The sequence below is a fragment of the Microcaecilia unicolor genome, unplaced genomic scaffold (assembly GCF_901765095.1).
Source record: "Microcaecilia unicolor unplaced genomic scaffold, aMicUni1.1, whole genome shotgun sequence".
Taxonomy (NCBI): domain Eukaryota; kingdom Metazoa; phylum Chordata; class Amphibia; order Gymnophiona; family Siphonopidae; genus Microcaecilia; species Microcaecilia unicolor.
This window is the reverse complement of record NW_021963392.1, coordinates 37,750-65,294: the sequence shown is the minus strand read 5'-3', so window position 1 is coordinate 65,294 and position 27,545 is coordinate 37,750. Positions and strand designations below refer to the sequence as shown.

The following is a 27,545-nucleotide window of genomic DNA, read 5'->3' as shown; positions in this document are numbered from 1 at the left end:
ATACTCCCTCCCTATCACCAACCCCACACCAAAAAATGTGTTTGGGGGGAAGGGTGGTGGTAATATATGGTGTATACATTTCTTCCCTCATTAGAGTATACTTCCCAAACCCTGTAAGGTCCTCTCCCTCCCCTCTAATTATCGACCACTCTTCCCACCATTTCTTTCCAACTTGTTTCTCAAGTTGCAGCCCTTTCACTCCCTACTCCACCCCCCACCATTCCCATCCCTTTCACTTCATCTTGCATCCCACCCCCCCCCAGTCCTCCTCCTTTCAAAGCTCTATCCACTGTACCTTACATGACCTCAATGACAGAAAGCAGTAAAGTACATTTTTGAAAGCCTGTATTACAGCATGAACAGCACACAGGCTGGGGGTACCTTAGACACAACAGATTCATTGAGTCATAAGCTTTTAGAAGAGACCACCTTTGTTCAATATTTAAAGTATAGTAGAAGAGGTGGGTATGTATGCATGCTAGAGAAGTGCATAATTTTATGGCAGAGGGAGGAAAAGGATATAACATACAGAGAAGCTACTGTTCCAGCAAGTTACATAAAATTAGGACACAATGTGCAGAGGAAAGAATGGAAAAGATATGATAATCATTGCATAGTTACGCCAATTAACACATGCAGTAGTCCAAGAAATTAATTCTACTCAGGCTGCCCAAGACAATATACAGCTAATTTGTACCAAGGGCTCTTTAACTCATTATGGGCCTTCATGCAATTTTTAAAAACAGAGATATTTAGGTTTGCTATGACAATGAGTGTGAACAATTATGCATTCGAGACTTTTTGATTTCTTATTCTTAATTACTTTATAAATATCTGTGATTATTCTTTCACATATGTTGCACAGACCAATGAAATTAACTGCTACTTTAATGCATTTTGAACTGTATTTTATAGATAGTAGAATGTAAAAAAATGTACAAGTGACCAACTTTTACAAGGCACTGTGCATGTATGCATTTACATACAAAGCAACATAAGCATAAAATTCAACTCACATTCTCGTATTTTTAGCTAGATCTGAAATCTATTCTATATTACAGCAATCATCACAGAGGAATCCATTGTACTCATGATGAAAAAAAGAACAAATACCATTTAAGGTTGGGTAAAAGATGTCTCAAAAAGTGTGTGTGCTTACTCTTTGGGCTGATTCTGCTGCAGCAGCTGCCATTGCAGCAGCTTTGGCTGTCTCTGCTTCATCGTAAGTTGGAAGAGAGGTAGCTACGCTATATGGAGGTGGCACTGGGTAAAATTCAGCACGGCTTTCGGCGTCTGTTAAGAGAAAAAAAGATCAATTCTTAATTTCTTATATAAATGTCAAACAGTACACAAACTTTTGGGAAGATTTGTTTGTTTACTTTACTTATAAACCCACTCATTTATACTATTTTAAAGGAGAGTAACAGAACACCAGAAACTAGCATATAATAAACAACAAGGAAGTGCATAAGCAAAAAAACTTTGTTTAATCTGTAGAAAATTTCATATTTTTCCCTGTTTTTTTTCATTATTTTTATTAATTTCACATATTGTGTTACAAACTTTTTAACCCACATTAGACCTTTTTATGTTCAAATCATTTTTATTGATATTTAGAAAAGGAACAAGTATGTTACATGTAATACTAAAACAAATATAAATTTTTTTTTACAGAAGTAGAACCCCCCACTCCCCACCCCTCCACCCACCCTTCCCTTCCCAATACATACCGACTTGACTAACAGAACCACAATAGACCTTTTTAATTGCAGAAGTTGTGCATGTGTTAACTTATAGATTAATGTGCATTAAATAAATTGTGAACACTATTATTAATGTTCTTTAACCAATTAAATGCATGCTAATGAAAGGCTATCCAAAGAATAAAATCACAAAAAAATGATCTAAAACAAAACATCAGGTTCCACTCCTGACATATGGAGAGGTATTTTTGATCTGACGTCTAAATCCAAATTTGGACATTTTGCGAAAAACGTCCAAAATCCAGTTGTGAATATAGCCATTTTCAAACCAGGAAAACGTCCAACCTTTTGTTTCGAAAATGGCCATTTGCTAGATGTTTTTGTGCTCAGTATATCTATCTTTTAGAATCATTTTCCAAAACAAAAAACATTCAAGGGAAAAAACGCACAAAAACAAGCCATGGGATGTATGGGGAGCCAGAATTCTTAGTAGACTGGCACACAGACATCCCAGCAAAGCAGTGGGGCACCCTAGGGGGCACTGCAGTGGACTTCACATAAAAGGTGCCAAGTACACATCTCACCGTTACCCCTTTATATTGTATGGTGAGCCCTCCAAAACCCACCAACAACCAGTGTATCCAATTGTGCACCACTACAATAGCCCTTATGTCACCAGGTGTCACTTATATGTGGGTACAGTAGATTTTTGGTGGGTTTTGGAGGGCTCACACTTTCCACCACAAGTGTAACAGTTAGACTGAGATATGATCCTGAGCCCCTTTCTCTACAGTGCACTACACCAACCACTAGGCCACTCCAGGGGCCGGGTTTGCTGCACTAATAATACTGGCCATAACATCTGAGGCTGTCATAGAGGCTAGTATGTACCATTGCATTCACATCTTTGGGGGGTGGGAGGGGTCAGTAACCACTGGGGGAGTAAGGGGGGGGGGTCATGCCTTAATCCTTCCAATGGTCATCTTGTCATTTAAGGCACTTTTTTGTGACTTAGGGGTGATTGAAACAGGTCTAGATCAAAATGTATTTTACCCCTGGACATTTTTCCTTTGTTCCATTATGGCAGAAAAACATCCACGTTTTGGGAACGCTCAAACCCCCTTGTTATTTGGACACACTGCAGAGGAAAACATCCAAATGCCACAGTTCAACCCCGATATTCATGGAGGCAGGGGGCTTGTTGTTTATATGTGTTTTGTGCTCTTTAAGTAGGATAGGACTACAAAGTGATGTAATTGTAGTTCTCTTGTTATAGGCTCTTCCTGAGCACCTATCCCTGTTCCATATGCCTTGTAGGACTATTGGCTGCCCTTTGTCCCCATGTATGCTGGGCTGTAGCCTGCCCATTCTCTTCTGTTTTGGGATTGAGAGTGTGTCTGTAGCATGGTTTTCTAAAATCTGTAAGCTGACTTCCTCTACCTTGTTGCATACACTCCTTTCAAGCTACTATAAGTGCATAAGTACATAAGCACCGCCATACTGGGAAAAGACCAAAGTTCCATCGAGCCCAGCATCCTGTCTCTGACAGCGGCCAATCCAGGCTTCAAGAACCTGGCAAACCCCCCCCCCCCAAAAAAAAAATTTTTTAATAATGTTCAATGGACTTTTCCCTCAGGAATCTGTCCAAACCCCCTTTAAATTCCATAAGGCCAGCTGCTGTCACTACATTCTCCGGCAACGAGTTCCAGAGTCTAACTAAATGCTGAGTAAAGAAAAACTTTCTCCTATTTGTTTTAAATCTACCATACTCTAGCTTCATCTTGTGTCCCCTGGATTTGTTGTTGTTTGAAAGTGTAAACAAACGCTTCACATCTGTCCGCTCTAATCCGCTCATTATCTTGTAGACTTCTATCATATCACCCATCATCCACCATTTCTCCATGCTGAAGAGCCCTAACCTTCTCAGCCTTTCCTCATAGGGAAGTCGTTCCATTCCCTTTATCATTTTCGTCGCCCTTCTCTGCACCTTCTCTAATTCCTTTATATCTTTTTTGAGATGTGGCGACCAGAATTGAACACAATACTCAAGGTGCAGTCGCACCATGGAGAGATACAACGGCATTTTAACATCCTCGTGTTTGTTTTCCATCCCTTTCCTAATAATACTCAACATTCTGTGCGCTTTCTTAGCCGCTGCAGCACACTGAGCAGAAGTTTTTAATGACTTATCAATGATGACTCCCAGATCCCTTTCTAGGTCTGTGACTCCTAACGCGGAACCTTGCATGACATAGCTGTAATTCGGGTTCCTCTTACCCACATGCATCACTTTGCACTTGTCAACATTGAACTTCATCTGCCACTTGGACGCCCAATCCCCCAGTCTCGCGAGGTCCTCCTGTAATCTTTCACACTCCTCCTGCGACTTGATGACCCTGAATAACTTTGTGTCATCTGCGAATTTAATTACCTCACTAGTTACTCCCATCTCTAGGTCATTTATAAATATGTTAAAAAGCAGCGGTCCCAGCACAGACTCCTGCGGGACCCCACTAACTACCCTTCGCCACTGAGAATACTGACTATTCAACCCTACTCTTTGCTTCCTATCTTTCAACCAGTTCTTAATCCATAGTAATACCCTACCTCCGATCCTATGACTCTCCAGTTTCCTCAGGAGTCTTTCATGAGGCACTTTGTCAAACGCCTTTTGAAAATCCAGATACACAATATCCACCGGCTCCCCATTGTCCACGTTTGTTCACCCCCTCAAAAAAATGCAGTAGATTGGCGAGGCAAGACTTCCCTTCACTAAATTCATGCTTTGTCTCATCAGCCCATGTTTTTGTATGTGCTCTGTAATTTTATTCTTAATAATAGCCTCTACCATTTTGCCCTGTATCAATGTCAGACTCACCGGTCTATAATTTCCTGTATCTCCTCTGGAAACTTTTTAAAAAATCGGCGTAACGTTGGCTACCCTCCAGTCTTCCGGTACCACACTCGATTTTAGGGACAGATTGCATATTACTAACAGTAGAGCTACAAGTTCATTTTTCAGTTCTATTAATACTCTGGGACGAATACCATCAGGTCCTGGTGATTTACTACTCTTCAGTTTGCAGAACTGACCCATTACATCCTCCAAGTTTACAGAGAATTCATTTAGTTTCTCCGACTTGCCCGCTTCAAATACGCTTTCCGGCACCAGTGTCCCTCCCAAATCCTCCTCGGTGAAGACCAAAGCAAAGAATTCATTTAATTTCTCCGCTATGGCTAACAAATGTTCTTGTTTCCATAAGCATAATACTCTTTGAATCCTAAGACTGACAGGTTAAGGGGCACATTTTCAAGAGAAAAAGTGTCTCAAAAATGACATAAAGTGGCTGCACTGCTCTCTCTCCTGATATGCTTTCTCTGCTCAGAAGATTAGCATGCAAATAACCAGAGTATAGAACATCACTGTGAAGACTCAGAACTCTTGAACCAAAATTTTCTTTAATGCAAATTCAAACAAAGATAAATCACTTACAGTTAGATCTGCTGGACAAGAGTCTTTGCCTTGCAGAACTGAGAGTCTATTCTCTACCAGCTCACCCTATACACTAGGGGAGCCAGGAGATCTCAGAACCAAGCTGAGAAGAATACATGCTGTGAAGAATACTTTTGAACTGTGAAAATCTTGGTTACCCTTTATGAAACTTTGAATGAGCTTTCAAGATAAAATGCTACTGGTAGACTCCACAAGATATAATGTTACAATAAGTATTGCCATACTGGGTCAGACCGAAGGCCCATCAAGCCCAGCATCCTCTTTCCAACAGTGGCCAATCCAGGTCACAAATACCTGGCAAGATCCCAAAAAAGTACAAAACATTTTATGCTGCTTATAATAAGCAGTGGATTTTCCCAAGTCCATTTTAATAATGGTCTATGGACATTTCCTTTAGGAAGCCGTCCAAACCTTTTTTTTAACGCCGCTAAAAGACATAAGACATAATGCTACTGGTAGACTCAACTGAAAAAATGTAAGCACTAGTTCCTGTTTTACATAATACATTTAACAACTGTACTACAAATAGACCTTGTGCAGATTAAAAGGGAGGGCAAGTTATATAGGGATTCAACACTGACCACAAGAAAATTCAACAGTGATTTAAAGAAGAAAAAGATCTTGAACTTTATCTGCACAGCAATAGGCAACCAGTGTAAAATTTGAAGACGAGTGATTTGCTCATAGAGAACGACATGGGGACAAAGTTTGTCTCCGTCTCCGCCCCCGCAGGCCCTGTCTCCGTCTGCGCTCCGTCCCCGCAGGCCCTGTCTCCGTCTGCGCCCCGTCCCCGCAGGTTCTGTCCCTGTCCTCACCCCATCCCCGTGGGCTCTGTCCTCATCTGCAGAAGCCTCGAACACTTATGATTTTATATTTAAATATTTTTATTAAAATATAAAAAGGAACAATATGCTGTGCAACTGTTGTGTATAAATTACAAATAGAGAACAATAATAACAATAAGCAGCTATAATAACCCTCCTTCCCACCACCACTCTCTACCCTTCCAACCCCAACAATAGGTGATTTCTACTACACCAAGGAATCCTAATTCACACTGTTAAAATGTCCAGGGGTATAAAATACAACCCATTCTATATGTCCTAGAGGGGAAAAATATGCCCTATAAAGCACTGTTATGTTTTTTTAATCTGTGGATAAATAAGAAATCATCAACAATCTCAGGAAGGATTCAATCTAGCTCTCCTGTCTTCCACAGTCCTTCCTGGAATAGAAGTTGTCTTCTTAGAAGATGTGCTGGTAGCAGGATGTACAGGATCTCCCATCCAACTTTGCTAGTTGTGGCCAGTATGTTTGCTTGTTTTTCCAAAAAATCAAAATATCTTTGTAGGCATCACTTAAACATAAACAACAGTCCGGTTCATTAACAGGCTTCAAAAGTAGAAAATGACATGGGGACAAAGTTTGTCCCCGGTCCCCGTCCCTGTGGGGTCTGTCCTCATCCCCGTGGGATCTGTCCTCATCCCCACCCCGTCCCCGTGAGCTCTGTCCCAGTGTCATTCTCTATGTTAACACTACCAGTCAGACTGTACCAACTGCAGTGCCTTTATCAATAAATTGTTAAGCAGTTAAAGTGCACTGCAGTAAAGAGCAAGCAGACTTTCAAAGCACTTAGCCTTCCAAAGTTCCATAGGTTTCTATGGAACTTTGGAAGGCTAAGTGCTTTGAAAATGAGCCCCATAGCGTCTTACTAAACAAAAGTCAGCAGTTTTTAGAAAAACTGGTTTCAACCTTCTAATACAGGTAGTATAAAGAAAGAATTTTTGATTAACTTTCTTACCCGGGGTTTCACTGTCAGTTGAGAATCTAAAATAACTTCTTAAATAAATTACCTTGATTTTAATTAGGATTGAGCAGCTGTTTGAAGGTATTTATGCAGGAACCAAATCCAAGGCCAACATTAGTGCTTCCACATCTTAAGATCAAATGCAAACTAATTTTCTGACAATCAATTTGAAATTTATGTTAACACAATCAGCAATGATCTTAATTTGTTTCTTTAGACAGCCCTGGTGATATATACAGCTAAGTTACTCACCTGTAGTAGGTATTCTCCAAAGACTGCAAGATTCTGACATCTGGGTAATGTCATTCACAGGGCCTGACCTGGACGCTGCCCAACATTCTCAAATCATCTGGAAGATTTTGGCAGTCCTGAATGTGGATATGAATGGACCTTCCTGCCCGCCTAGCACGAGATCCACAGATGGATAAAAAGCATGGAGAATCTAACTCCTAGGGGAGGTGGGAGTGTATGTAAGAACATATGTCCTGCTGTCATCGGAGGACATCTGCTACAGGTAAATAATTTTGCTTTCTCCAAAGACAAGCAAGACAGTATGTGCTCACATCTGGAAATCCTTAGCTACCAGGTTCACCGAAAACAACAAAAAATGGTTTAGGGACTTGCAAAAGCAATTCCAACAAGAACAAATAACTCTATTAGAAAAACCCTGTTGTGAAGGTGCAGTCAGGAACAGGAAAGAATGGATCTAGCAGGGTGGAGTTGGATTCTAGACTCCAAACAAATTCTGCAGAATTATCTGACCAAATCGGCTGTTGAGTTGGGAATTCTGCTCAAGACATTATTGAGATGTGAATATGTGGACTGAAGACCACATCGCAGCTCTATAAATCTCCTCAATGGAGGCTGACCTTAAGGTTGGCTACCAATGCCACCATGGCTCTGACATTGTGAGCCATGACATTACCCTCTAGGTTCAGACTAGCCTGGGTATAAATGAAGGAGATGCAGTCTGCTAGCCAATTGAATAAAGTGTATTTAACAATGGCTGCCCCCATCCTGTTTCGGGCAAAAGAAATAAAAAGCTGTGTGGACTGTCTATGGGCTTTTAGTCCACTCCAGATAGAAAGGTAAGAGTCATTTTCAATTCAAGGTGTGCAGTGCGCTTTCACCGGGATAGGTTTGGGAAAAATGTTGGAAGGACAATTGATTGATTAAAATGGAACTCAGACACCAGCTTTGGAAGGAACTTACGATGTGTGCAGAGAACTATTCTGTTATGATGGAACCTTGTGTAAGGAGGATCAGCTACTAGGGCCTAAAGCTCACTGATCCTGCAACCTGAGGTGACTGCCACCAAAAATAAGACTTTCCAGGTCAGGTACTTCAGCTAGCAAGATTCCAATAGCTCAAAAGGAGCTTTCATCAGCTGAATGAAGACAACGATGAGGACCCATGGAACTGTCAGAAGCAAACCCTGCATAAAGTGAACAACTAAATGATATACTGAGATGGACTGACCATCTATATGGTGATGGTAAGCACTAATTGCACTGAGATGAACCCTTACAGAGTTGGTTTTTCAACTTGATTCAGACAGGTGTAGAAGGTACTCAAGTAGTTTTTATACAGGGCAAGAAAAGGGATCTAAGGTTTTGCCCTCACACTACATAGCAAACTTCTTCCATTTGAAAATATAACACCACTTAGTGGAACCTTTCCTGGAAGCCAGTAGGATCTTGGAAACACCCACAGAGAGTTGGAGAGATGCAAGTTCTACATTCTCAACATCCAAGCAGTGAGGACCAGGGATTGGAGGTTGGGATGCAGAAGAAATCCTTCGTTCTGTGTGATGAGGGTCGGAAAAAGGTCCAATTTCCAAGGTTCTTCAGAGGACAACTCCAGAAGAAGAGGGAACAATCTGTCTTGTCCAATAGGGTGCAATGAGTATTATGGTATCCGGGTCCTGTTTGAGTTTCAGCAGTCTTCTCTACAAAGAGACTGGAGGATACATGTACAGAAGGCCATCTTTCCAATCCAGGAGGAAGGCATCTGATGCTAGTCTGTTGTGTGACCCGAGTCTAGAAGAGAACTGAGGGAATTTGTTGTTGAGATGAGTGACACTAAGATATTCACTGAGGGGGTGTCCCACTCTCAGAAGATCTTTCAGGCAATGCCCATGTGAAGGGACAACTCGTATGGTTATATCACCCTGTTCAGTCTGTCCACCAGACTATTGTCTTTGCCTGCCAGGTATGTGGCTCTGAGCACCATGCAATGACTAGAAGCCCACTGCCACATCCCAACTGCCTTCTGACGCAAGGGGAAGGATCCCATACCTCCCCAACTTGTTGACATAATACATGGCAACTTGATTATCTGTTTGGATTAGGACAATCTGGTTTAACAGCTGATTTCTAAAAGCCTTTAGAGAGTTCCAGACTGCCTGCAGCTCCAGAAAGCTGACGTAAAGTTGGGTCTCCTGAGCAGACCAGTGACCCATCTACATGAGCACCTCATCCCAAGTTGGATACATCTGTAGTCTTAATTTTCTGGGGAGGAAAGGAATGGAGGTCCCAGAATCAAATTGCTCCGAATTGTCCACCAGAGAAGGTATTGTTCCAAATCTGGAGTGGCTGAGATGCCATCCTTCAGGTTCCCCATGGCCTATGGCCTGACACCACTGGGAAGCCAGAGTCCATTGGGCACCTCACAAATAGAGGCATGCCATGGGTATGACATGCACCATAGAGACCATGCGGCCTAACAACCTCAACATCTGGGGAAGGTAGGCTTGATCTTCCGCCATGTCTAGCAGGGCTCCTATGTACTCCAATTGCTGCTGGGAGCAGGTGGGACTTTGGGTAGTTGATAACAAACCCAACACCTGAACAGTTCTGCGTATTGATTCTTGAACATCTTGATGTGCTCTTTACCATCCAATCATCCAGATAGGAAAAAACATGTGCATTCCCAATCTGTGTAGCTACGCTGCAACTAGTGAGACATTTTGTAAATACCTTGGGAGCAGACACAAGGCCAAATGGCAAATCGCGAGACTAGAGTTCATTATTGCTTAGTTTAATATATTAGGTTCCACAAATTACACTTTTAGAATTATTACGTCAATAAAACATTTAGAGTAGATTATTACCAACACAAGTAATGTTGCACCACCATCAATTCGACTGCAAGTATTCCCAGTTTATGCATTTAACTTTATATATTCTTTTTTTTTTTAAACCTTTATTTATGCAAACAGAAAACTGGCTAATGGCCAAGACAAAATAACTGCACAAAAAAACACACCAGAGTGCACAAATGAAGTACAATACATGAGCAGTAAGAGACCAATAGAAGTCCCACACTCTCAGGTTGTGTCTGATCCACAGCACGCATAACAGTTAACCAGTCACTAAGATTTTTAAGTAAAACACCCAAGACCCCCAACCATACAACCATTCAAATCCCAGACATACCACATACACACCTACCCCCCCCCCCCCCCCCCCCCCAAAAAAAAAAAAGTATATTTCCCTATCCCTTTCCCTACTCTTCATTTGTGACATGGGCTGCAGTTCCCACAACATATACAGTCTACCCCAATAAGAGACCAGACGATCCAGAAGTAGTAGGCAAAACCAAATCATCCTTGGACAAAAGGTTTAGCAAGTAAGTCAAAAGTCTTTTTTGGGATGGGGCATCATGTCCTCCATGCCAGGTCAAATTCCAAAGTTCAAGCTGCGCCACCTGACGTATTTGATGGAGCCAGCTGAGGAAAGGTGGTGGGGTTCTTCTTTGATCCAATATTTCAAAAGCAGCTTGCGTAAAGTAAAGACCCCCACACATAATTATTCTTTTTTTCCTTGTGGCTACCCGTTCTTGTAACTCCCAATTGCCCCATAACAATAAATTGTACGTGCACTCAATATATCTTTATATATTCAATCATTGGGATAGCTAAGTGATTTCCAAGCCTTCTCAGTTCCATTGAGGTTATATGGTGCTCTGCGCCTTCTCTCCGAGTAAACCAGCTAGGGATGAAGATGCTGACAAAAAAATAACACTGGAATCCTTAGCTCAGAGGTTTTCAACCCAGTCCTTGGGCCACACCCAGCCAGTCGGGGTCTAAATTCAATAGGGATATCCTGAAAACCCTGACTGGCTGGGTGTGCCCTGAGGATTGGGTTGAAAACCCTTGGCCTTAGCTATTCACAGATCTGCAGACTGGGGAAGGGGTGGCAGGCCCCAAAGCAGTTCATCAGCAGGAACATGGCACTGGTGGTATCCACAAAAGAATTACTATTTTCAAAGCCTTTATCTTGGCTTTATCTTGGCTTTTAAAGACTGAAAAACACATGTATGTATTTTAAAAAGAACTTATTTTACTTGTCCATGCCTTTTCCACCTTTTGAATCTTCTGTGCGGACATTAATATTAAAGTCCATTTCAAAACTTGCGTTGAGACAGACATGTATCAATTATTTACCACTGTAAAAATACATTATTTATGTGCAGCTTAAGCAGAGAAACTATCAGCTGGCCCTTAAAAAACTGCAGGCTAATGATACCTCTATTATGCTCTGTTTTTCCATCTTGTCATCAGATTTACTCAAACAAGCTGAAAAGTATTCCTATAAATCCTCTTTGAAAAGTAATCCTTTAACTGACCTAACCTTCTCTTGAAATTGTCTTACAACCATCTGATATTCCAACTTTTTGTATAACTTAGGCTAGGTAGAGTGAAAATGGCATAACTGGTGTTTTGTCAAGGTCATTAGTACACCGGGATAGAGATGCCAAATCATCAAGAACCTTGAAAACAAACCCATTCCAATTATTGATCAACCCACTGATATCTATAGAAATTGTACTCTAAATTGCAATTACTCAGCAAACTCTCACAGTCAGTTCAGATCGTCTATAATGGTACTGAAGTTACATAAAATGAATTACTTGATTTTTGGTTTAAAAGCTTAGAAGGTAAGAACGTAGGTCTAATATATGCCCATAAAGTGGATCATATAGCCAGTAGAGTGCTTTTTAGCTTCAGGTCCTAATGGAACTCAGTTTATATGTGTATTAAAATCGCCTAACATAAATAACCTCGATCTGTCAGCTAATACATTGGTTAACAAATCAACAATCTGTATCAGATCAGAATCCTATGTGTTTTGTCTATAATCTATGTCCAAAATACAGTAGAAAATGTCCACTAACCTTAAAAAATGTGTTAACACAATATAAACAAATAGTGGACAAAATTTGCCAGATAATCAAAAATCTCTTTTATTAACTATTTTGCTGTTCTTGTACACAAAATGTGTAAGGAGGAAAAAAAGACCTCAGCAGGTTAGAGCAAAACTATTAATGCTCAGATCCAGACCCCTTTTTATAATCACTGGTCTAAAAATCTCATATGGCATTTAATTCATATAACTGTTTTTAAATGACATTCCAATGATTGCTATTTCCATACAACCAAAAAGAAGAAAACCAGCACTTATAACATTTCACTACGGAAACCTCCATTTCACCTCAGCTTCTTCAGGGGACAGAGAAGTGCTTATCATAAACTCGGCGTTCCTGCAGCCAAATCAATGTCAAACGCCTTAACACCAGCATTTTTCTTTGTTTTCTTTCAATCTACATCGGAGAAGGCTGCGGGGCCGGTGGAGCAGTCGGTGGCAGAGTCTCTTGAGGCTCGGGATCAGGAACGGGACTGCTGGAAGGCCGACACATTGTCACCTCCTGGAAGAAGGGGGAGCGGTCCTCCCGGCGCCAATGCTTCTCAGGTGCCAAATCCTTCGACACCCCGGAGCTCCCGGCACCATATGTAGAGTGGGAACGATGATGGTGCTTCTTCGCCTTTGCTCGATGCACGTCACAGTGCGAGGACAACATCTAATCCTCACATCGCCTCGGGGGCAGGGTCCGACGATGGACAGTCTCAGGGGGCCTGAACAGCAGGAGGCCTTCAGATAGGTGGAGACCCACTCGATGCCTCACTGCTCCCAGCAGCCATGCATACCTCTGCACCTGACGTCAATTCGTCCCTCGATGTCAACGTCGCCGCTGCCCTCAGTTCCAATGTCGATGCCGACGTCGAAGGACTGGACTGATCCCCAAAAAGTTTCTTTCTCTGGGCTTCTCGAGCAAGTCGGGTCCTTTTCTTCATACACAGAAAAAGAGCACAATGAGCTTGGCTATGGTCGGGCCCAAAGCACTGGATACACCACGAATGGGTATCTGTACCTCAGATGGTCCAGTTGCACCGAGTACAACATTTGAAGACGTTGGATGCCTTCAATGACATGGAAGGGAAAACCGCATCGATGAAATCAAACGACTCCATTGTGCCAAAGAAAAAAGGGCACAAAAATGGGTAGAGACCCGGTCGCTGATGAAAAAGAAAAACAAACTAGAAAAGTAAAGGAACTCCACTTTTTTTTTAAAGAAGAAACAGAATAACTAGAAAAAAAAGACGACAAAGTTGAATGAGTAAAAATATGAAGGCTCTTTCCCGAGCACGAAAAAAGGAGCCACAGAATTAATCTGCCGCTCCTCGTCGTAGAAAGAAAAGAACTGAAGAGTGCAATCATGCGATGGGCAGAAAGTCAGTCCGTGCACACGCAACATAAGGCTCTGGCAAATTTTTTCTTTTTGACATTACAAATGCCAGTTCCCAGGCCGACGCGGACATCAACCCAGTTGTGAAAAGAACTCAGCCTGCTTGTCCTCAGAGAACACAGATACCCCAAAAGATGCATCTGCCCGAGAGGAGACATCCAAACAGTAGTGTCTGGAGAAGGTATGCAAGGAAGACCATGTCGCCGCTCTAAGTATTTCCTCCAGGGAGAACAGATGGGCTTGCGCCCAGGAAGTCATGACAGCTCAGGTAGAAGGCGCCTGGAATCCGGCATGAAGTGGTTTACCTGCTAGTAAACACACAGACTTGGTAGCCTCCTTGACCCAGCGAGCTAGCGTGGCTTTTGGAAACCACTTTACCTTTTCAAGATCCTGAGAAAAGCACGAACGAATGATCTGACCAATGGAACTCGTTGGTCACTTCTAAATTGTGTAGGAGTGCATGGCGAACGTCAAGGAAGTGGGAAGAAACAAAGATTGATTGAGATGAACAGCACAAACTACCTTAAGAAGAAGAGACAGGACTATGTACCCCATCAGCCCTTCAGGAGAAATCTGTGGGATCTCAACAAGACAAAGCCTCGAGTTCCAGAATCCTGCTTGGACTGATATGTAGATCTCTGATTAAAACTAGGCTGCTCTGGGTGGTAGTACCTGGTATCTTTAAAACGAGGCTGAGCCTCACCCGAACGGAAAGAATGCTTAGACATGCCCTCAAGTAGACACCAAGTCTGTGAGTCACCCAGATCTTTCACCAACTTCGCTAAGCCCTCACCACACAACAGCTTGCCCTTACAAAGTAAGCTTTGAGAGATCCAAGATGGTGACCTGAAGGGAGCACGTAGAAGCTGTCCCTGAACCCAGACACAACTATTTCAACTTCTTTTCTTATCAAACAACTTTTACCTTATAATGCCTAAATGGAGAGGCAGGCAAAGACCAGGTCCTGTGGCAGCTGCCTCTTCCGCGACTGGGATGATGGACCGCTTCGTTGTTGTTGCGGGACAGGAGAAAGGCTGTGAGGTCTCGCTGCCGGAGGAGACGGAGAAAGGAGAAACGTCCCGCCTGCTTAAGACTGACATCTCTCTCAGTCTGGAGTTGAGAGAACCGCCGCCTATACCTGCAGTTGTGCAGGATGTCTTAGTGAAGTGGGGGTAGTGATCCCTGCAACAGGGCCAGACTCCTGCAGTCGATTGCAGAGTACCCTGATGGGGAAGAACTCTAACCAGCATGGTGACGACGTTTCGGTGGGGAGAACTGCCGGGAAGGAGGAGGCTGCTTCGGTGGAATCTGAGAATCTTTCTTCAGTCCTGAGTAAGTCTTCGTTATTTCCTAAACCTTCGACAATCACATTGGGAACAATTTGGGATGCCCTTTTAACTTTGGAAACTTCCCTGTCCCAAAAAATGGTGTCACTATCCAAGACCTCACAAATTCCTAAAGAAACTATGTTAAATATGGAGAAACAAATTAAAAGTGTTGAAGAAATATTCGAGAAAAATACTACAGCTATAGAATCAGTACAAACGGTCCAAGCAAATATTATAAAGGAAAATAAATGGCTACAAAGGAAAATTGAGAATTTGGAAAACCAAGAGAGGTCAAAAACTTTGAGGGTTATAAACTTTCCAAAACAAGAAATGGTTGCACCGTTACTGACATTTAAAAAGTATATGTTTGAAATTTTAAAAGTTTCAGAACAAGCTTATCCGCCTATTTCAAACATTTATTATTTACAACCATTTTAAAAAATCAAACAAAGATGGACAACTTGATTCTAAAGAGAATGAATTGATATCTGAGACTCTGAATCTTACACAAGTAATAGAAGAAGAAGATGAGGGATTGGAATAAGCAACTCTTATTGTTACATTTGTATTACAGCCGGACAGGGACTGGATATTGAAATTATTTTTCAGGTATAGAAAAGAAATGTTCCTTAATTCTCAAATAAGAATTTATCCAGATTGTAACCAAAGTTACCAAAAAGAGGCGTCAAACTTTTCTTAAATTGCGCTCCATTGTGCAACAATTGGGAGGATTATTTTGGTTGAATTATCCCTGTAAATGCGTTGTGAAACTAAACTCAGTGAAATATATTTTCTTTGAACCATTACATTTGAAACCTTTCTTAGATTCTAAGAAAGCAGTTACTCCACCTCTGAGCTTTGAAATGGTAATTACAACTACACCTCAACTGTAATTAAATACATCTAGTAAATCTCCCTTCATAGTCCCTGATAATGAATAGAAAAAAGTATATATAATTTTTCCTTGTGTATTGTGCTTGGTATCTCTCTCCTAATTAGTGGACTAACAAAGACTATTATAAATTGTGTTCTTTATTAGATAAATATGTATTTTTTTTCCTTTTTTCTTCCTAAAAGAACTGTGAATATAATCTTCTTATCTGTACAGATTTGTTCTTGGTATTGAAATAAGAAATAAATAAATAAATAAATAAATAAATAAATAAAAGTAAGCTGCTGCACCTGACGCACAGTGCCGCTACCACAGCAAAGGACAGGCTGTGATGGCCAAAGACAAGTACATAAGCATCGCCATGCTGGGACAGACCAAGGGTCCATCGAGCCCAGCACCCTGTCACCTACAGCGGCCAAAAGAAACAAGCAATTTGTCCCTACCATCCTAGAAATACTGTATTATTCCCTCGTCCATTCAATAACATTCTATGGCTTTTTTCTCCAGGAAGCCGTCCAACCCTTTTTTGAAGTCCGCTAAGTTAACTGCCTTAACCACCTTTTCCGGCAGCGAATTCCAGAGTTTACGCATTGAGTGAAGAAAACATTTCCTCCGATTCATTTTAAATTTACCACACTGCAGCTTCATCGCATGCCCCTAGTCCTAGTATTTTTGGAAAGCGTAAACAGATGCTCCACATCGACCCGTTCCATTCCACTCATTATCTTATAGACCTCTATCATATCTCCCCTTAGCCGCCTTTTCTCCAAGCTGAACAGCCCCAGCCTCTTCAGCCTATCCTGATAGGGAAGTCGTCCCATCCCCTGTATCATCTTTGTCGCCCTTCTCTGCACCTTTTTCAATTACACTATGTCTTTTTTGAGGTGCGGCGACCAGAATTGAACACAATACTCGAGGTGCGGTCGCCCCATGGAGCGATACAACGGCAGAATAATATCCTTATTTTTGTTTTCAATCCCTTTCCTAATGATACCCAACATTCTATTTGCTTTCCTAGCCGCAGCAGCACATTGAGCAGAAGTTTTCAACGTATCATCAACGACAACACCTAGATCCCTTTCTCAGTCCATGACTCCCAACGCTGAACCTTGCATGACGTACTTATAGTTTGGGTTCCTCTTTCCCACATGCATCGCTTTGCACTTGTTCACATTAAACGTCATCTGCCATTTAGACGCCCAGTCTCCCAGTCTAGTAAGGTCCTCTTGTAGTTTTTCACAATCTTCCCGCAATTTGACTACTTTGAATAACTTTGTGTCATCTGCAAATTTGATTTCCTCACTAGTTACCCCCATCTCTAGGTCATTTATGAATATGTTAAAAAGCAGAGGTCCCAGCACCGATCCCCGAGGGACCCCACTAACTACCCTTCTCCATTGCGAGTATTGACCTTTTAGTCCTACTCTCTGTTTCCTATCTTTCAACCAGTTTTTAATCCACTACCTCCGATCCCATGCATCTGCTTGGACAACGAACGAATCAAACCATACAAGGAATCTGCCAAATATGGCAGCTCCATCTCAACATCTGGCAATTCAGGAGGAGGTTAACTTCTGAAAGGAATCTGAAATCTGCTGCACCCAGCTAAGGTATGCCCTAGCAGCATACGAGCTGCAGACAGCCACCTGAGAGTGAGAACTTCTGAACTGTCAGAGGAAGGCTGCGCTGAATCCACCAGTTGAGGCTGAGTTTGGCTTGGAGAGTCAAAGAGAGATGGAGACCAACAGCTGAGAAGGAGTCCCTAAAGTGGTCTGATGTGGAATCTGGCCCATGGAAGAGCGTCCAAGGTAGAGGCCACTGCGCCAAGAACATATTCCCAGACCCCAGGACCTGGTAGGGAAAGTAGAACCTGACTTGGGTGTGAATTTTTTGCTGATAAACAACAGGAAGAAATGTCTTCCCTAAGCCTATGTTGAATATCAATCCCAGATACACCAATATCTGAGTTGGAAACAACTGACTTTGGTAAAATGGAATACCAAACCTAAGAACTGAAGAAAAGTAGCTATATTGGATGAAACTTGCAAACTCTTGATAGGAAGAGTTGCAAACCTGCCAAATGACGAGGTACGGATGAACCTGCAAACCATCCTTGCAAAGGAAGGCTGCCACTACTACCATGACATTGAAAAAATATTCTTGATGTGGAAAGACTGAATGGACATAAATTAATATTTCCCAAGGATTGCAAATCACAAATCTTCTGTGGGAAGGTGAAGTGGGAATATGAAAGCACACTTCCTTGAGATCCAGGGTTAGAAACTCTCCCTGATGGTCTGAAATTATTACAGACTGCAATGTTCCCATTGTGAAATGTTGAACCTTTAACACTCTGTTGACTCTTGACATCTAAACCCAGGTGGAAGGAAGCTCCCTTCTTTGGAACTACAAAGTAAATGGAATAACTTCCCATTTCCCAACTGCAACTGGGGACAGTCTGGACTGTGCCTAAAGGAAGAAGCACTTGCAAGGTGGCTTGAACTGCTTGATATTTGGACTGGAGCTTGCATGGAGATTCCAAGAAAAAAAGCTGCAGTGGAATGGGAGAACTCCAGTTTGTAACCCTGCTTTACTATTTCCAAGACACATTAGTCTGAGGTAATTCTGGTCCACTCCTCATGGAACCTGGAGAGGAGTCCTGCTATTATGAAACCCAAGGGGTGAACCGAGACCCAATCATTGGGAGATGCCGAAGACAATGGTAGACCTAGGGTTGGAAGCCGAGTTCTCTCTGTCAGCATGAAATGGCAGCTTGTCTTTGTTGAAGTAGGAACCCTGAAAGTTAGATTTGCCTGGCCTGTAGCACTTGGCATCACAAAACCTAAGACAAGGCTGAGAGGATTAAAAGAATCCTTAGACTTGCCCTCTGACAATCTCTGAGACTTGGAGTCTCCTAGGTCTTTACCCAGCTTCTCTAGATCTTCTCCAAACAGATTTTCTCTCTAAAAGGTAGCTTGCTAAATGTGACTTAGAAGCCACATAAGTTGTCCAATGCCTAAGACAGAGCTATCTTCTTGCCGAGAGGGTCAAGAATTAGCTGGTGTGACCATAAACTAGAACCGGCTGGCATAGCTGTGCATTGGATCTAACTAATGTGGCAGAGAACCAGAGTAGATGGTGTAGCAAAATATGGCTGTTTGTACCATTGTGCACTATTGATGGCAAGCTGAAGTGGGACTTGAACTAGCAACCTTTGTGCTTTCTCAGCTAGCTGCTTTAACCGTTAAGCTATTCCTCTACACTGAAGTAGCTCTGTAATATTGCTAGCTGTCCAATACAAATAAAGGTGCAAAAGTGCAACAGAAGCATTTAGAGACAATACAGCATACAACTAGTGGTACCGCTGATACAGTGGTGGCAGCAGCTGGTATGCAATACTTTTGGCCAGTGTCAGTGTGCAATATCAGAGAGCAGAGATGCTGTGGCAAACCAACATAGATAACCTTTAGCACTGTAGCGTAGTGTTAGCTGTCTCAGCCGTGCAGTGAACCGCTTGTCAAGGCAAGCAATATGGGAGAGTAAAGTAAAATATGTCCCAATTTAAATGGAGCTGAGTTTCACAGCTTCTAATATGATGCACAAACCAGCCTTGAAGCTGTGACCTTCAGGTTGAAAGCCAACCACCTTCCAGAATAAAACTATTTTGCTGTAAACACTGCACCTGAAGAAAATGCCACTATGGCAGCACAGCTCCTGAGATCCACAAGCCTCTCCAGCCCCGGGATGGACGCTGAAAACCTAGGAGAGCTCTCCTCAGAGTCAGTAACAGTCTCAAAAGATTGGGGCCCCAGGTCCACCAAGGGAAAACCCTCTCAAGGCTCACAAACTGCCCAATTGGACTGTCTTACTACTTCAGACCTCGGAAGGAGTCTGGCTGCCATTCTCACCAAAACCACCTTTGCCACAGCCAGTGCAGACATCACTAAAAAACATTGATCTGCCCTAGTTCTATGGACACCCCTCCCCCTCTTCGAGGTTTCTCCCTTATATGGTTGGGAAGCTCCGCCCAGCGCATCCCAGGATGCACTGGGCAGGGCTGAACGCTGCCATTTTGAAGGCAGCGCTGAAGAGGAGGGAGTGTGCTACTCCCTCCTCCACCGCAAAGGTATGGGAGAGGGGAGACCGTTAGACTACAAGGTGAGGAGCTTTGAGCTTGTGGCCCACTGGGCCACCAGGGCCTTATTTTCTGGGTGTGATGGGGGGTTAGGGGGGCTAGAGAGCCACCAGATTTCCAGTCCCCCCGTACCCCTGTGTCGGGGGGGGGGGTCCGGACCTCCAGCCCCATGTCACTGTTCGGGGAGGGCTCGGGGGGGGGGGGGGCACTAAGCCACAATGGCCTTGCAGTTGGAGGGAGCACCTGTGTTTCACAGATCCAGGCTTTTACCCCATATTCAGAGATAATAGTATGCAAATTTAAGCATGCTATTACCTCTAATCATAGGCGCTGTAATGTTCCAGCGCTATTTTTAGAGCTCTGTTTGGAACAGTGTAGGGCTTCTGATCATCCACCTGTAACTCAGTGAAAAAGCAAACATAGTTTCTTGGGTCATTAGCACTGCCTCAAACCTTAGTGATGCTAGCTTTGAAAAATGCTTAGTAAGCAGAATCATTGACAGTGCCAGAATATTCTGTTCAAAAAAATAAATAAATAAATAAATAATAAGAGGAACAGAAAAGCCATTAATATAAGCTCCAAAAGAAAGAAGCAGCCAGCTGAATCAGAAAGTGGCCATAAAAAACATTTATTAAAATAGCAATCTTTGATAGTAATGTGTACGTGTTGACCTACCATTTAGATGTTCTAGTAACTACCCAACATGTTTTGGCAAACAATGCCTGCATCAAGGGCGCAATTCTTGTTGCTAGGGCATATCTCACAACTTTTTGAGGGCACTTACGGAACAGACATAGGTTTAAAAAAAAAAAAAGCTACACTGGGCTCCATGAGACCAGTATGAACTTCTTTATAAAACATGTAAAAACACTCGTTTTGGTAAAATCTTGATGGGCAAGGCTTTGTTTTGTTTTCACATGTTTTATGAGGCAGCTCATACTGGTTTCTTGGAGCCCAGTATAGGCAATCTTAAGCACTATTTTCCAATAAAGTTGCATGAATCTTGAACCTTTACACAAAGTAGAAACAAATTTGTTTAATAAAAAAACAAATACAATTTTTGCTTTTAAACAAATAAAGCTAAATTTACTTCAAAGAGACATCTAGCAGTATTTGAATTCAATAAAGCCTAAGGCAGACACAGAGGATCCTTTGGCAGAAGAGAAGGTAGTGAAATTTAGTCTTACTTTTAATTTCCTTTCCTCAAGTCCTGCTAGACCCAGTCCATACAAGCGGATTGTGACTCATTCCCACCAGCTGATGGAGATAATTCTTCCAGTGACATCACCCTATAAAGGCTGGTACACCCTGGAACTCTAGTATGGTACTACTAAAGCAGAGTTAGGTCCATTTTTCCACACATACCGCACTCCCTCCCCAAAAACAAAATCCCTCTAAAACCACTGCAGCTATGAACATGAATTATCGAAATATAACTATATGTACAAAGAGGGAGAACAAGAGAACACAGAAACTCAAAAATCCCATCGAACTGTAGTCTTCCAGGGTGGATCCTTGACTAGTCTAGCGGGACTCAAGGAAAAGAAATTAACAGGCAAGACTAAATTTCACTTTCCTTATCATCCCTGTTAGACCAGTCAATAATATAAAAGTAGGATGTACCCAAGCTATATCTCATTAAATGTAAGGGGAAGACAAAGCCCCCCCCCCCAAATCACCTCTCTGCCAAAGGTCGAATGTGCTCTAGCCATTACATCCAGTTTATGTTTCACAAAGGAATGGAGCAACGACAAAGTCTACCAGGAAATCACCTGTGTCTAGATGGAGCGAAACCTCAGGCCCACAGAACTTGCTAACCCCTAAAGATGTACGCTTCCTCAATAGCAGGCTTGATCCAGCATGCTATCAATGACTATGAGCCTGTCCCTTGCATAGGCCCTGAAAGAGAGCATCGACCAATCAGAAATATGGAAGAAATTGGTCTCCTGTAATGGATCAGCACTCTTCTCACATCTAGCTATAGAAATGATAAATAGTAATAGTAGTAGTAGTTTGTGTAACTTTTTTTCCTGCTCTGAATGAACCCAAGAAAAAGATCTTCTGCCTGGTATGTGGTGGCGGCGGTAGCCAAAAAAGCAAACAGGATGCTGGGAATTATTAGGAAAGGCATGGTAAATAAGCCCACGAATATTATAATGCCTCTATTTCAGTCCATGGTTCAACCTCACCTCGAATACTGCATTCATTTCTGGTTGCAGTATCTCAAAAAAGAAACAGCGGAATTAGAAAAGGTTCAAAGAACAGTGACCAAAATGATAAAGGGGATAAACTCCCATTCGAGGAAAGGCTAAAAGGGTTAGAGTTCTACAGTTTGGAAAAGAGATGGCTGAGGGAGGATATGATTGAGGTCTACAAAATCCTGAGTGGTATAGAGCAGGGAAAAGTGAATCAATTTTTCACTCTTTCAAAAAGTACATAGACCAGGGAAGTTACATGGAAATACTTTTAAAACAAATATGAGAAAATATTTTCTCACTCAAAGAATAGTTAAGCTCTGGACCTTGTAGTCAGAGGATGTGGTACATAGGTATGTAAGTACTGCCATACTGGGACTGACCGAAGGTCCATCAAGCCCAGCATCCCGTTTCCAACAGTGGCCAATCCAGGTTACAAGTACCTGGCAAGATCCCAAAACAGTACAATATATTTTATGCTGCTTATCCTAGAAATAAGCAGTGGATTTTCCCCAAGTCCATTTTAAGAATGGTCTATAGACTAGTATTTTTGGAAACAGTAAACAAGCGATTCACTTCTACCTGTTCCACTCCACTCATTATTTTACAGACTTCACAGCCATCTCTTTTCCAAGCTGTAGAACTAGATTGTAAGCTCTGTCGAGAAGGGACTGTCTCTTCATGTTCAAGTGTACAGCGCTGCGTACATCTAGTAGCGTTATAGAAATAAGTATTGGCAAGATGGCGTCTGAATAGGACGTGCGTGAAACAGCTCCTCACTCAATTTCCTCTCACTGTTCTTTTTCTAAAAAAAAAATATATATATATATATATTTCCATGCCCAAGAGAAGGGGCCAACAGAGGGCATACCCTGCTCCCTCTGTGAGACAGGAATTGGGACCGATGGACCGTTTCACTGTTCCCCGTGTGAAATTGACTGGGCAACAACCATTGCTGCAGGGAGGATCAATGAGAGGTGAACCGTCCTCCCCGCCTGAGGGAGAGGTCACGCTGAGCCCAGAGGAACGGAGTCCTCCTTCGATGCCGGCAATGCTGATAGACCAAAGCCCTGGATCAACTGGACCCGATGAGGAGATGTCTGATCTGGGAGCAGGGGCAGACGCTGCTAGCAGAATGCCGAGTACAGCAGTGCTTGTGGCTACTGCTGGGAATACCAAAAGAGGAGCAGGAGCTGAATCACAGAAGACCAAGACTGGCTCAGACGGAGGAGCTCAGGAAGAGGTAACATTGAAACTTTTTCCTAAAAAAACGGAGAAAATAACCCTAGAAAAAATTTGGGATGCTTTGGAAAGCTTGGAAGATTCCCTAACCCAGAAATTATCTCCAATAGTTAAAATTACCCAAATAAATCAAGCTAAAGTAGCAGATTTGGAAAAGCAGTTGGAACAAACTAAAACTTTTGAACAAACGATTACACTTGAAACAAATCAAATTAGAGAGAGACAAATAACTTTAATAAAAGAAAATGTATATTTACATAGGAAAATAGAAAATTTAGAAAATTTACAAAGGATGAAAACATTGAGATTTATAAACTTTCCTAAAGTTCCAGCAGTGGCTCCTTTAATAACATTTAAAATATATCTTTCTGAAGTATTAAAAATCACTGAACAATTTTTTCTCCCTGTTGCAAGGATCTACTATTTGGCTCCTTATGTTAAGAAAAAAGTGAGCGTGTAATACCATCTAAGGAGACTCCATTTGTTGAAGTAATGCCAAGCCCCACGGCAACAGCATCGGGCATCCCCCACGAAGAGGTAGCTTGTCCACAGGTCTCCCGGAGCTGTGCTGACCTGAATCATCTCGCAAAATCAAGCGCAAAAAGAGGCCCAAAGTACCCGTAGATGAGCCTGATTGCCCCTGTCCTCTCTGGAAACCAGGCGCCGGGCGACAAGACAGAGACATTTTCCCACCTATTTGCAGGCTCAATGTGGCTTACATAGTAACCGTGATGGCGATCTCCAAATCCGGTGTAACAGATACATAGTAACATTGTAGAAGATTTATGAATGACAGACACATCAGGGAATAAGGAGGAAGGATTGAGGTGTGACCAAATCGAGTATTAGTTTCGCTGTGTTGCAGAATCGAGGCATTGAGGTTCAATCGTTAGGGTATGCCTTTTTTAATAAATTAGTTTTTTGTGATTTCCGAAAGTTTGATAGGTCATGGGTTGTTTTCAAGGCGTTTGGTAGTGTGTTCCATAGTTGCGTGCTTATAAAGGAGAAGCTGGATGCATACGTTGATTTATATTTGAGTCCTTTGCAGCTTGGGTGATGGAGGTTGAGGTATTTGCGTGTAGATCTTGTAGTGTTTCTGGCTGGTAGGTCAATGAGGTTGGTCATGTATCCCGGGGCCTCGCCATAGATGATTTTATGCACTAGTGTGCAGATTTTGAAGGTAATACGTTCTTTGATCGGGAGCCAATGTAGTTTTTCGCGTAGAGGTTTGGCGCTTTCGTATCTCGTTTTTCCAAAAATAAGTCTGGCTGCGGTGTTTTCAGCGGTTTAGAGTTTCTTTATGATTTGTTCTTTGCATCCCGCATAGATTGCATTACAACAGTCTAGGTGGCTTAGAGTCATTGATTGTACCAGGTTGTGGAATGTTGCCCTCAGGAAAAAAGGTTTTATTCGTTTGAGTTTACACATTGATTGGAAAATTTTCTTTGTTGTAGTTTTCAATTGGGTTTCTAGCGTGAGGTTTCGGTCGATGGCAAATCCAAGAATTTTTAGGCTGTCAGAAACACGGAGGGTGTAGTCTGGGGTGCTGATATTGTTGGGTTTGTTCATGTTGTATTGGGATGTGAGGATGAGACCGTGTGTTTTCTCTGCGTTTAATTTTAGTTGGAATGCATCTGCCCATGAGTTCATGATTTGCAGGCTGAGTTTGGTTTCGTTGGTGATTTCTATTGGGTCATGTTTGAAGAACATAAAGTACTGCTTGCATTGTAGTGGTCTGTTTGCATTAATCTTTATTTAAAAGACTCATCGCAAAAGAAACAGGGAATTTCCCCCCCCCCCCCCCCGAAAAGTCCTGGATCATCACTAAATCGACAGTCAGGGAAACAGACCACCCGGGCTGATTCAGCTTGTGCACTAGTAAAATGGCTGCTGAAGCCCTGCAAGCAGCATGAGAGGCGCATTCCACATGCGGGAACACAAAACCAAGGACTGTACAGGCATTGCCATGGGTCCAGTGCGAGTCTGTCTCCCTAGCTGGGGTAAGAATTGCCGCTGCACAAGCCACCCAACCACAGAAGAAGTGAGTACACCTCCCAGACAGAACACAGCACAAGAAAAAGTGAAGACTCACCTAGGGCACCGACATCAGCCCTGTTTATGTCTCAGGGCAGCTGGAGCCAGACCACCACTGTCTTCTTCTATAGCCCTGATACTGGGGGTATCAGTATCTCTCCTGAAGCCAACTACCATTCCAAAAATAGAACGCTCCAAACGCATGGTTTCCTATTTTTCTTTTTCTATTTTTTTTCAGCTGATCTTCCACAGCCTGGAGGAAGAATGGAGAAGGGCAAAGAGAGGCCAGAAAGATGGAGGAGGGACTTGGGGTGACCAGGTGTATCCCTTAAAGTCGGCACCACTCAGCAGCACATCCCAGAGCACTACTAAACTGGAAGACCCAGAAAGGGAGCTGTAATCAGATGAGGCCAGGAGCTTGTGAGAAACCGTGCATCCACCTGATGGACACAGAATACTGAAGCTCAATTCAGCGCTCTCTATCTTCACCTGCTGGTAGATGGACACAACTCACAAGTATCTAGGATTCATCTACTGCTGATGCTAATGAACTGTATTTTCTATCTCCACTGGCCCCTGCTTTAGCAGTCCTCTGCCCCTCAGCAGGGGCATTATTGGCTCTACCAGTAGCCAAATCAGATCAGCTACCAAGAATGATGCACCCACTCTGGTGTGACTAGAATGGATGCTGGGCTATCCTCTAGAGGACTTTACATTTTTCTTTTGTGGGCTTTGATTGGCATAGAGGCTCCTGCCTGGGCCAAGGCTGCACTAGCATGTCAATGCCTGCTAAGCCAGCCTCTCTCCTACAGCTGAAGAACTGTACACTCCTGGAGTTCACACATGAGGCCATCAGATTGAACTGTGGGCAACCAGGAGCTGAAACCTTGACAAACTTGGGTCCCGTTCTTTCAGGCCCAGCACACTGTGATTGAAGAAGTCTGCTTCTATATTCTCCTTCTCAGCAATGTGAACAGCCAGGAGGGCCACCTGGTGTTCTTCAGACTATTTGCAGACGCCTTCCAACTTCACAGCTACTGATATACTTCTAGTTTCCTCTTGCTTGTTGATATAAGCCACAACCATGACACTGTCCAACATCACATGGATCACCCTACCCTGAACCAGGAGGAGGAATTCCACCAGAGCTAGATTTATGTCCCTCGCCTTCAGCTGATTGATGGGCCAGGATGTCTCCTGCTGGGACCACACTCTTGAGCTACTTGGCCCAGGCAGTGGGCTCTCCAACCAAGGAGACTGGCATCTTGTGGTCACTATCAACTACTCAGGAGGATCCAGGGGAATCCCCTTCAGCAAGCGTTAGTAAGTGACAGCAGATAAAGATCTGAATTGTCCATCCAGTCTGCCCAATAGTGGAGGAGTAGCCTAGTGGTTAGTGCAGTGGACTTTGATCCTGGGGAACTGAGTTTGATTCCCACTGCAGCTCCTTGTGACTTTGGGCAAGTCACTTAACCCTCCATTGCCCCTGGTGCAAAAATAAGTGCCTGAATAAATGTAAACTGCTTTGAATGTAGTTGCAAAAACTTCAGAAAGGTGGTATATCAAATTCCATTCATTATCAATTCAAGATTAAATCAACTATGAACATATTATATACTTGATCATGGTCTTTCATAGATGTTTCTGGGACACAGACTGTAGAAGTCTGCCCGGTTTTGTCCTTATGTTCCAACTACTAGAACTGACGTCAAAGCCCACTCCAACCTATCCAAATCAGTCTTTTCATTTGTGGGACACAGACTGTAAACGTCTGCCCGGCACTGTCTTCCAAATTACTGGAATTTATGTCGAAGCTCTCTCCAGCCTATTCTACACCGGATTACTATATGCAGGAACCAGACCATACAAGCCAGCCCAGCACCGGCCTTAGTTCATACAGTCAGAGCTGTCATCTAAGCACCACTTGACATGCAAAACATATGCAACCCTTTAAGTTTTGTTTTTTATACCATTCATTTTCTAATTAGAGATCCTCTGTGTTAAGCCCACACCTTTTAGAATTACCATAGTTTTTTTTCTCCACCACCTCCCTCAATATCCTGAGATGGATCCCATCCGGTCCCATGGCTTTGTCCACCTTCACATT

The 27,545-nt window shown here is 42.7% G+C and overlaps 1 protein-coding gene across 1 annotated transcript in view; it reads right to left on the bottom strand.

Moving 5' to 3' along the window:
- Nucleotides 1-1,159: 1,159 nt before the first annotated feature.
- The window catches only part of LOC115459275 (NEDD4 family-interacting protein 2-like), a gene marked incomplete at its 3' end in the record, with an annotated part of 62,599 nt that continues 36,213 nt past the window's right edge, over nt 1,160-27,545 (bottom strand). The window contains exon 3 of the mRNA XM_030189130.1: nt 1,160-1,293. Within this exon, the coding sequence (XP_030044990.1) occupies nt 1,160-1,293 (134 nt within the window). The remainder of the gene's footprint in view (nt 1,294-27,545) is intronic.